General features: G+C 35.0%; 1 protein-coding gene across 4 annotated transcripts in view; it reads left to right on the top strand.

Moving 5' to 3' along the window:
* Positions 1-10,123, top strand: part of LOC126737453 (arginyl-tRNA--protein transferase 1) — a 36,182-nt gene extending 26,059 nt beyond the window's left edge. For all 4 annotated transcript variants that reach the window (XM_050442363.1, XM_050442362.1, XM_050442360.1 and 1 more), the window contains 2 exons: positions 9,210-9,394; positions 9,449-10,123. In XM_050442363.1, coding sequence (XP_050298320.1) covers positions 9,210-9,394; positions 9,449-9,848 — 585 coding nt within the window. In that variant the 3' untranslated portion in view covers positions 9,849-10,123. The remainder of the gene's footprint in view (positions 1-9,209; positions 9,395-9,448) is intronic.
* The last annotated feature ends 2,000 nt before the right edge of the window (positions 10,124-12,123 follow it).

Raw genomic sequence — 12,123 nt, 5'->3', positions numbered from 1 at the left:
TGATAGCTACCATCAAACTTAGGCAGCTCTATTTCGGGTAATTTCACCCCTTCACAGGATGAACCAGCTGTGGCAGAGGCAGGTCCTTCAGAGGTATTATTTGTAAAGGCATCATTATCTTTAACCAAAAATTTCTCGAGATAAGTTTTTGCACGTTTTGCTAAAACACTGTAAAATTTATTTTCAAACTCTTCTCGCTCCACATAATGTACCTCAGGATCCTCTGACACAAGCTCGATTTCATATTGAATCAAATCGTCACATAAAATTTCCGCATTATTAATGCGTTGTTCCAACTGAACTACTTCTACACGCGTTTTGTCTTCGATTTCCAAGCCCTCAAACGTTGATATAAAATTATCAAATTGTGTTAATTTCGATTTCAAAGAACCTGGCTTTCTTATCCAAACCTTAAGGGCGTCGGATGATGACGAGTTATTTGAATGCTCTTCCTCATTAATCATTTTAACAAAATAAATTAAAACGTGTAATAAAACGTATAAACAACGTATAAACGTTAAACGTAACAAACCGCGTTAAACGAGTACCAATTAAAACGAGTTTTGCGATACAAACACAAAAAAAAAACTGATATTGTAATCAATAAATAAAATGTTATGAATCAATAAAAATAAACCACAAATTTATACCAATATTAAATGCGTCCTAGACCACTGTGCGGCTTCAAACGCTACGATTCAAAATAAAATCCAATACTCAATTTATTTAAAAATGCAAACGGGTTTAAGATAAAAATATACCTCTCACACACTTCGTGTTGATATCCGTCCGTCTGGATTCCCGTTACAGTAACCCAATCGCCTTAACGTCTTCTTATCGCTTCACCAAATTGAATGTTTGACTGGACCAACAGAGCCAGCTTTCGACTCCGCTCGCTTCGCCTTTCGTCGCCTATGCCAATGGGCGTAAAATGGCGACGAATTCTTCGCTTCTTATCGTGTTTAATTAGTCCAAAGGGTGACTAATATCCGTTGAGAAGGACCAATGTTCCGTGTGGTGGGTTTGTATATAGGCACTGGTTAATTTCAGTAGGTTAATTTCATAAGAATTTTAATTACAAACAACATTCAATCACAAAAAATAAAGGTTTAAAATACAAGGAGTACATGTATCCTTCGGGTTACAAAGCAGTCTGGTCTGACGCGTTCGGCCTCTCCAACGGTCTATTCGAGGGACGGGAAGGGGCGCTTTGTCGCCACGCAGTGGGCCAAAACAGCATGTTAAACCTTGCTCTAGTGAGAGTTGTAATAAGTTCGTTGCTCTAAATACTTTTGAAGTTATTTTGAGGCAACAGTAACTACACTGGTTTTTTTAATTCGTTATCCTCTTCCTCAAGACCCAGTGTGGCTTCTGTAGATCATTTTCGGATTTTTTTATGGCCTTGTGTCGAGCAAATTTAGTCACAGGTTCCAAGTGGAACAACGGTATTCATGTTATATGATGGCTCTTATCTCACAGCCACCTATACACCTGTGTCTCAAACAAATTAGAAAAACTCATTGGTTCACTTATTATCTAAAAACTTATATCTAACTCTCTTTAATATAGATACCTGCTTAAATCAATTATTTTAATATCTGTGCTGATAATACTCATTTATTTATTTATTTTTGACCTAATAGGACATTGACTTTTGAAAATTTTAGACAGGCCCACTCGCTTCTCGCCTTGGAGTCCAAGCAAGGCATAGTTTTAATTTAAGACAATACCGGGTGACTCAGATAGGTAGAAAAATAACACTAGGAAAAATATAGGGAGTGTCTTTAACTAGCTTATATTTTACATCCTATGTCTAATTTTATCTATCTTATCCTAAACTAACAGTATACTATTATAATTTTACTATTCAATATTGCAAGTCTAGTTTTTATGCGAATTATATTCTGTTTTTACATAGCTTTAAAAATTTAACAAAAATTGCTTTTAGTTTTTTATTTGTGGTAACTTCTACCATAAGGGTTGCGTGGCACATTGGAAGTAAGGATAGTTTTCCATGTTCCATGTTTAAAAATTGAATGGCTTGAGAATATTCTCGGAGTGATTAGGGTAGAAAGTTTTAAATAGGAGAATGCCTCGACCTTATGTTGAGGATCCAAAATAAGAACCATATAGTATATCCAATTAGTTTTATTCTGGCATTTCAGTATTTTGTCTCTCACAGCTTTAATGCAGTATATTATTTGCTCATGGGGGGTAGCGTCTCTATCAACTTTATTATCAAGTTCACGAGCCCAAATTTGTAGTTTGTCTAGAAGTAAGTTTATTCCAATTACCACCAATGAAAGTGTGTAATATTGTATATATTTTTTGAAAACTACATACTTTTTCCTCCAAATATCAAAATCAAAACTTTTATTATCCAATAAAAATAGACACAAAGTGTATGGATTTCGTCACAGTTTTACATTTTATATTATTGGCCTAAAAAAAAAATTGCTAACTACCTAGATAACTAAAATTCAAAAATATCCACCTGTACTATATATTACAAAAAAAGTTAAAATAGTCAAAAGTAAAGTGACCTTACATCGTTAAAAAAGTTATAATACTTAACTGCCTAATCGGCTAGATAGCTGTCTACATCATAAAAACATTTATTGGCTAGGAATTCCTTTAACTTTCTTTTAAATATCGAAATGGTTTTGCTAATCTTTATATCATTCGGTAATTTGTTGTATAGTTTTGGACCTATTCTTAATACAAATTTCTTAGAAATAAGTAGCCTGCTATGAGGCATGGACAAGTCATTTCTAGAACGAGTTGGGTAATTATGAAAACTACCATTAACAGTAAAGGAATTAAAATTATTAAAAAAATATAAGCAAACTTCAAATATATACACACACGGGACTGTCAAAATTCTATATTCCCTAAAAAGAGGTCTACAGGAAGTCATCGGTGATACTCCTAAGAATCTGTTTTTGGCTAATAAATACTCAACGTGGATGTGACGGACAGCCCCAAAGCTGAATACCGTACAAAATTCATGAGTGTATAATAGCGTGGTATATACAAATTAGTTGATTAATTTCCATTACCACCCTAAGGTTCCTAATGGCATAACATAAACTACCGAGCTTCATCGACAAATGAGCACAATGAGATTCCCAAGAAAGTGAATCATTCAAAATAAGGTACTCTTGTCGCACACCGCTCAGAGGAATTGTTTTCGAAAAAATTGAAGGCAAAGAGTTTGATTTGATGGGTTGCTAAGTGGTTCAACTTATGAAAGTTATGGCATTTCAAAAATAACCAAGTAGTTATTAAATAATTAATTGCTAAATCAAAATTTCATAATTTTTAAATCATCTTATTGCTTGCTACCAAAATTCCTTATTAAAATAATGCATTCCTTAATTAAATCATAGTAAATATTCAAAGTGACCGCCATTCATTTCAATACAGACATCTGCTTTCCTTCTCCAGGATCTGCGTTTCCTGTGGAATTTCTCTGGTGTTGTATGAATTTGATTGGGAACAGTCAATAATGAGTTGCCGTAGTTGCTCTTCAGTTTTAATCAGCACTGAGTAAACCAACATTTTCAAGTGGCCCCAGAGGTGGAAATCTAGTAGACCTAGTGATCTTACTGGCCAAGTTTGTGGACCACCACGTCTTATCCAACGCCTCTCAAAAACTTGGTCGAAAATGACCTGGTGCGCTATGATGCATAAAATACACGATCTGCCTCTGTGCTATGGGAACTTCCTCCTTCCTTCAAAAGTGCTGGTAGATCATGTATTAGATAATTAAGGCAACTTTGGCCATTTTGCCTAAAATGTTTATTATCATAAGAAATAAGTGACTTTTCGAAGGGTGTAAAATTAATCTCAGGGGTAAAAAAAATGGTCCAATAAATCTATCGCCAAGAACTCCCGCCCAAACGTTAACTGAGAATCGATTTTCCTATTTTGACCTGAACAGTAATTTGTATTATGGCAATTGAACATTCCATTTCTTGTGAGCCCATCTTCATCCGCGCATAAAAAAAACATTTGCCAAAAAAACGGGTTCTTGTACCAGTTTTCTTAATAACAAACGACAGAAGATGACTCGAGCGAGATAGTCTGCCGGAACAAGAGCCAATATCACATCCAAAGGGTACAAACCCTTTGGGTGTGATATAGATACAGGAGTTGAGTATGAAGAGTCATCCAAATAGAATGGCGACTCACATTTTCCCGCTCTGCAATTCTCCTTACAGATATCCCCGGATCTTCCTCTACATGTGCTAAAATGCGCTTCTCAATATCAGATGTACGTATCGTCAAATTACCACCACGGTCTTGGTTTCTGGGTTCAAATGAACCTGTGTTTCTGAGGCGCTGATAAAATCTGGAAGATATCCGGTGAGAAGGTGCCTTGCGATTTGAATATTTTTGGACATACAAGCGTTTAGCCAAAATACAGTTTTCGTTCCCTCTTCCATAAATAAAATGCATATCTGCCAGTTCACGTACAGTGTATTCCATAATTTGTCAAATTTTACGTTTACGCACACTTCCATAAATTGCCTCCATAAAACCATTTAATCAATTGAACTTTTTCGGAAAAGGTATAAACAGCCCTAATCATAAATATTTAAAAAAATTAAAATAGCGCTTTAAGACTCAACAACAGTGCAGTATGCAATCACACAGCAAAATGAGGCCTGCTGATTGTGCCGTACCGAAAATAGCAAACCAGACGATTGGAATCTGCTTCGCCGCTTATCAACCAGAAAGTAAGCAATTAGCGGGTGTTGCTATTTATAATGCCTGTGTGTAGTCTTCTATTCGCCAACCTGTATAACCTCTCGACTTAGCAACAAATATTCGAGTGACGACTCACACGAGTATCTGCTTTTGAATCCCCATTGTCTCTCATATCCTTTTCTTATTATTTTCGAAGTAATCTTTTATCCACAGCTAAAATAAGAGATAATAGTAGTATAATAAATATAATGAAATATACCTAACCTCATTTGTTTATTTTTTGGCGTCTGATGATTTTTGTGTACTTTTCACTCTATATTGAATATTAATTGTTAGTTTTGGTTTAGTGGTGTGTGTTCTCGTCCTCTATTTCCGAGATCCTATAAGGATTGCTATTTCTTGTTCTATTTGAAAGTTAAAATTGTTTATTTAAATCTAACGATGCATGCACCAGATGTCTTCATTCATGTATTTTCAAGGAACCAGCTAAGAGTTCCACCGATATTGGATATCCATATGATTTGTGCAAGAATGTCTTGTGTAAATCTTGCTCCGGAAATAAGAACACTTATTCTCTCCAGTCGAGTTATGCCTTATGTGTGTAAGGATTGGTCTCCTAAGCTCATTGACTTGTTTGGCTTGGTGAATCGTGTTTCTAACTTGGAAACTGAAGTTTAGGATATCAAAACAGATAACTGTTTAGAATTTGGCTCCATGATCAATTAAATTAAAGAAGAGGAAAAACTCTTAAATGTTGCTTTCTTATCATCCTTGAATGGCATCAGGAATGATATTAAATTATTATAACAGCCTCAACCAACCAGCTTGCCTACTACTCCATCGGTAAGTGATAATCTCATACAGGAAATGTCCGAACGACAGAAAAAGCGAACAGACATCATGCTTTTTAATTTTTCTGAAGATAATGATGATAGCACCCGCGCCAAAAACTTACTGGATAGTATCACTGAATATCCAACACAGATTCGTAGTGTGACCAGAGTTGTCCAGAAAAATAAGAATGGGCATAGGTCCCTTAGAGTAGAATTAAGTAGCAACGAGGTAGTAGTAAGGGTTTTGAGAAGCAAAAGAAATATCGACAGGACTACACAGGTCTATATGGAAGCTGATCTTACACTTCAACAAAGAAAAGGTCTAAATGAGTTAAAGGGCAACTTGAAGGAGAGACAAAGAAAAGGTGAAAAGGAGCACCTTATTTTGCAGGGATTCCTAAAATTGTTTTCAAAAACCCTTCAAAAAACTGAATGTACCGCTTCCTCAGTTCCAATTGATGGTCTATTGCCAAAACGTCAGAGGTTTACGAACCAAGCTTGACCTGTTGCACCAGAATGTGTGACAACTATCAATATCACATAATGGTCTTAAATGAGACCTGGTTAACCAGTGAGTACTTTGATAATGAACTCCAATTATATGATTATATTGTATACCGAAAGGATAGATCGGCTTTTACTAGTGAATGTTCTCGTGGCGGGGGAGTGCTGATTGCAGTGCATAAGAGTGTAACCAGTCGGGTTTTATCATCAAGTAAGAAAATTGAGGCAGTGTTTATTTGTGTAGGCTCAGGAAACCATCAGCTATAAGTGGCTACTACATGTTTTCCGCCCAGAAGCCACTCTAACAACTATGCTATTTTTGTGGACGATTTGGAGGGACTGGTGGACGGACTCCCACATTGTCAATTGTTGATTGTGGGCGAATCTTTTAATTTTAATCTGCCTCACTGCTGTTAATTGGATGAGGAGTTCAGACCAACTGCTGTTCCCCTGGCTTCAGCATCATCTTACGAAGTAGAGTCTGTTCAGACAGTGTCTGGCCTTTGTGCCATATATAATTTATTTCAGGTCAACCATATTTCAAACCATACTGGCTCAATTCTGGACTTGACATTGGCACCTTTCTCAGATGTAACTCATTCCATGGCAAATTTTGCATTGCTTCCAACAGACAATCATCACCCTCCAGTGTACTGTTGTGTGGAGTGTGGCCTTAACAGAAATTCAAGTGAACTGACTGGCTGTGGTTCCTATAGGGACTTTCATTCGGTCGACTGGGATGCCATTTTGGATTTCCAATCGCAGTTTGACTGGGATACACTGTTAACGAATTTAGCTCTGAATGATATGTTAAACGTATTCTATGAAATTATGTATTTATGTATTGACTGCTTTGTTCCTTTAAAGAAATATTCCACTAAAAATTTTTGGTTTTCATCAGAGTTGGAAGAGTTAATAGTTGCAAAGAAAAGGGCACACAAGAGATTTTTTAACTCACAATTGGATGCCGATTATCGTGCTTGTTTGGTTCTACGGTCAAGATGTAAAATTTAAAAAAAACACTGCTATGATGAATATGTGTTTCTTACAGAGCAGTCTCTTAGGAATTTTGTAAACAATAAAAAAGGCAACAGTGAAGTCCCTCAAGAGATGTTTTACGAAAACGTTAAATGCTCTTCTGGTATTGATATAGTCAATCCGTTCTCTAAGTATTATTCTGAAATGTGTAGCAATGCACCACCTAACTGGAACGATTCAGTATCTGTAAATCAAGTTTCAAATAATTTGAATATTTCTAAGCATAAAAGTCTCTGAAATTTATTCTGAGCTGAGTACATTGGATGCTTGGAAGGGTCCTGGCCCCGATGGGTTGCCTCCTATCTTCTTAAAGCATTGCAGCTTTATTATCTCAAGATCTTTGTTTATATTATTTAATTTATCCCTAAAGACAGGTGTTTTCCCTGACTTTTGGAAATCAAGCTTTGTGACACCCATCTTAAAGTATGGTCACAGCACTCAGGTGTTATAGACCATGAATTATAGACCAATAAGTATCCTTAGTTCTATCCCAAAGCTTTTTGAGAGGATTGTTTATGGCTTTTTGGTACGTCATCTTGGTGTTGTAATTAATGATAGACAATTTGGTTTTATGTCAGGGCGGTCTACTGAGCTGAATGTTCTCACTTTTTTCTGAGTTTGTTATCCAGTCGTTGTTGTTGAGGAGGGTTGTCATGTACATGCAGTGTATATGGACTTCGGTAAAACTTTTGACCGCGTCAATCATGCACTTTTGTTAAGCAAACTAAGCAAGTATGGCCTTACCGGTCCCCTATATATGTGGCTGAAAAGCTACTTATCTAAGGCAGATTGTTAAACTGTGCAATTTTGAATCAAATGAAGTACAGACTCCATCTGGTGTTCTCCAAGGATCCCACCTGGGGCCGTTGCTTTTTAACATCTTCATAAATGACATTGGAAGTTGTTTCATGAATATCGACTATCTGAAATATGCGGATGACCTTAAGGTTTCTCGGAGAGTCTCAAATTTGGATGATTGCCTCAAACTTCAGCTTGACTTAAATAGGATTGCTGGTTGGTGTACCGCTAATAATATGGTCTTGAATACCAGTAAATGTCATTGCATACATTTCTCTCGAGGTACAGGCCAACCTCATCATATTTATACTATTAATGGCACTCCTCTGGGAGTGTTATCTAGTGTAAAAGAACTTGGTATAACTTTGGACTAACTGGAAGTTAAGTTTTTCTCTTCATGTCACAACAACTGTATTAAAGGCTATGCAAATGCTGGGTTTTATTAAGAGGTGCACCAGAGATTTCCAGGACATTGCTTCTATTAAGCTTCTTAACCGTGCACTAGTTCGTCCTCACCTAGAGTATGGTTTATATATTTGGTCACCTCATTATAACAATCACATTCAGATGATTGAGCAGGTTCAGCACACATTTTTAAGATACATTGCGTTTAAAAGGAATGTTCCACTTCCTATTATCTACCACGAGTTTGAATCTGAACTTAATATCGATACTCTACAAACCCGTCGTAAACATCGTGACCTGTCAGTCTTCTATGACATTCTCCATTCTGGATCTTGCTGCCCAGATATACTCGGTCATATTGGTCTACATGTTCCTTATAGGCATAGGTTAGGTTTTTCTTCTCTTGTAAAATGTTTTATATTGTTGTAAATTGGGCAATTGCTCGTTAGAAGAGAAATAAATAAATAATGTACTTTTTGCCACCAGTATCGACAGACTTGCATAAAAAATATAACGAAACAGGTACAGAGTACCACTTTGTAATAATAACAGTACTTAACCGAACGGGGTAAAACGTGCATCTGCGCTACGTCAGTGTCAGTGGAGCCATCCATCAGTATAGGGCGCAACGCAATAAAAAATTCGCCGGGAATCACTGATTAATCATGACATTTCAAGATCTTTAAATGTAATGAGTGAAGACAAGATATTAGATGTCAAGACAAGATTTTTTAAAATTTCTTTTTAGATTTTTTCTTAATACAAGACAAGAAGATATTATCAAGACAAGACTTCCTGTCTTGTCGACCTAGGAGAGGTTTTTTTACTTACTTTTCATCACGATTAACTAACAAATGCCTGTCAATTTTGCTTTTTTTACTAGAATTTAATAGTAAAGTAAATAATTACTTACTTCAGCCAAAGCCTTTTTCGAACGACGCCAAAAGTCCTGGATATGGATCGTTTCATCAACAGTATTGGATTGACGATAAACTTATAGCTGTGGGTGTCATCGACATCTTACCAGAATGCGTCAGCTCAGTATATTTTTTCTACGATCCTGATTATAGAGAATTAACTTTAGGTACATATGGGTCTTTAAGGTAAGTTCGTGGGATTCAAACACCAAAACAATCTTTTAAAAATTTTATTTGCAGGGAGGTCCAACTGGTCCAAGAACTGCAAACTGAAATACCAAACCTAAAATATTACTATATGGGATTTTACATTCATTCATGTCCTAAAATGAGGTACAAAGGTAAACTTAGTCCTTCCGACCTTTTATGCCCTGAAACCTACCGATGGTTTCCAATAAGCAAGTGCCTGCCCAAATTAGATATCGACAAATATTGCCGATTGAATGAAGACATCGATGAAATCGATACGAATTTGTGTAGTTCCAAGGATGTCGATAACATTAAAGTCGTATGTGATCATCGGCTGATGAGTGTTAAAGATTATTTGAGGATTTATAAAGCAGAACGCGGTGATATAGAAAATTTGGCGTTGCTGGTTGGGAAAAAGTCAGCGCAGTCGATTATATTTTGGATGGTGTAGAGGAAAAGGAAGAAAAATAGGGTTTTCGTTAATATGATATTTCTTAAACGTTTTAAAAAACGAGAAAACAAATATCAAATTTTGCGAATAAAAACCATAGGGAATGTTTTAAGAGTCAACGTTATTTAGTAGACATTTTCTTGCTTATATTTATTTATTTTCTGCTTGATTTGCTATGTAAATATATTTGCCGATCTACCAGACGGAAAACAATATATTTTGTTAACATTAACATTTTTTGTAAAATTAGTTTGTTAATATATAAAAACAAAAGACATACGTGTTTATTTTTAAATGTATTAATAAAAAACGATTACTAAACATACGATTACTCAAAATATGTTAATATTTTTGTTATTATGTTAATATTTACAAACTCAAAACAAGTATGTTGAGTAATCAACATTTGAAATCTTGGTGTCAAAAAGGTTTTTTTGTAAATCGTATCAAGATCTCTTTAAGTAAAATGGCGAATTCTTTCAACTTAATCAAGATTGCCAGCCCATTCTTATGAACTGTCTGTACTGTACTGTCAGCCTATGTTGAAGTACAAAACTGCGTGGATCCAAGTACAAGTGAACGTACTTCATATGGGGTGTCTTTTTTGGAAGGACATTATAAATAGGTTAAATATATAGAGCCAGTCTGTTCTGATATTCACATAAGTTGAAAATTTTCAAAAGCATAATTACCGTAACTGCGAGCAAGACAGACTGATACAGACGCGTGAGACAAAGCGTAGATCGTTCATATACAGAGTGTCCCAAAAGTGATGGATCAAACTCAAACAGGAGATAGAGGGAGTCATTTTCAATCAAAATCACCCCCTATGTTGTTATGCAATTGTGAATAGGTTAAAAGTTATAGCCATATATGTGTATTTTTTTAATTCCAGCACCTTTGTCAAATAAAAGCTTTTAAAAAAATTATACAGTTGATTAAACAATCTGTTTTTTTTTATTGTACCTAGAAATTCAAATTCAAAAACTTTTTATTTATCCCAAAATAAATTACACTTCATTTTTAAATATAACAATAATCTCGGTTGACGATAAATAAAGGACTACCCTGCGATTAATAAACCGATTCACAAGTCTGGAACTTATTTTCAGAAATGTGTAGAGCGCCCCAAAAACTAAAACCTATAAAAAACTAAAACCTAAAGAAAAAAAAATCACTATTTATATTATACTTAACAATAAAGTTAATAATTTTCAGTTTATGACAATAATTTTGGTATCCGGTCAAGCACAAGAGCCCCCCATAGGTCACTAGGAGAATAGCACTAATAATTCATTATTATTTATAAATTGGACTGACAGAGAATGCACAGATCTAGCCACAAATAGTCAGATAATTTCAACATTTTCTCACATTTTCATTAAATTGTACGTTGCTCTTGCAAAAGTTTATTTTTAATGTGTTTTGAGAATGTAGATATTGCTAAAGTTTTTTTTTCAATTAGAATATTGTTCCATATTTGAGGTGCAACAAAAGCAAAGGATTTTTGGAAATTTGCAGAACGGTGTTGCGGTACAAGAAAATTGCCAGTATAGCGAGTTTGGTGATAGTGATCTCTAGATATGAAAAGTTGATATAAATATGGCGGTTGCTTGGATTTTAAAACTCTATAAATAAAATTGGTTAAATGTAGCGTACGTCGATTAGCCATAGATAATATTGAGTGTTCATTTAAGTGTGGAGTAATGTGATCTCTATACAAAATATTATACGAAAATCGCAAACACGCATTTTGCAACTTCTGAATAGATTTAGAAATTCTGTTAGTCAAAGAGCTGTGATAAATGATGTCACCATAATCCAACAAACATAAAACAAGAGAGTTACATAAATAGTATTTTGTTGTTGAGGGTAAAAATCTGTTTACTTGATATATTTTCTTCAATGTTAAATAGGCAGTGCAAAGTTTCTTTTTAATATGCTTTTCGAAAGTTAATCTTGTGTCAAGGTAAACACCTAAATTCTTGACTTCTGTGACAACAGGCAACCTTTCATTATCTATCATAATATTTAAATGTTGATTAATATTTGCTATTCTGGCTTTGTTCTCTCCCAACAATATTACACATTATTTTGCAGCATTTAGCTTAAGATAATGATTATTTGCAAAACTTCGAATTTTTTTTAGGTTATCATTAAGATTTTTCTGAAAATGCTGCAATAGATCTTGATTAAATGAAATGTATAGTTGGGAATCATCAGCAAACTGTTGTATTTTGGAATTTATAACCTCTTTGTTCATATCTGCAACGTA

This window comes from Anthonomus grandis, chromosome 6 (genome assembly GCF_022605725.1).
Source record: "Anthonomus grandis grandis chromosome 6, icAntGran1.3, whole genome shotgun sequence".
Lineage (NCBI taxonomy): Eukaryota > Metazoa > Arthropoda > Insecta > Coleoptera > Curculionidae > Anthonomus > Anthonomus grandis.
Note: the sequence above shows the minus strand (reverse complement) of the source record. Positions and strands in the feature narration are given on the sequence as shown.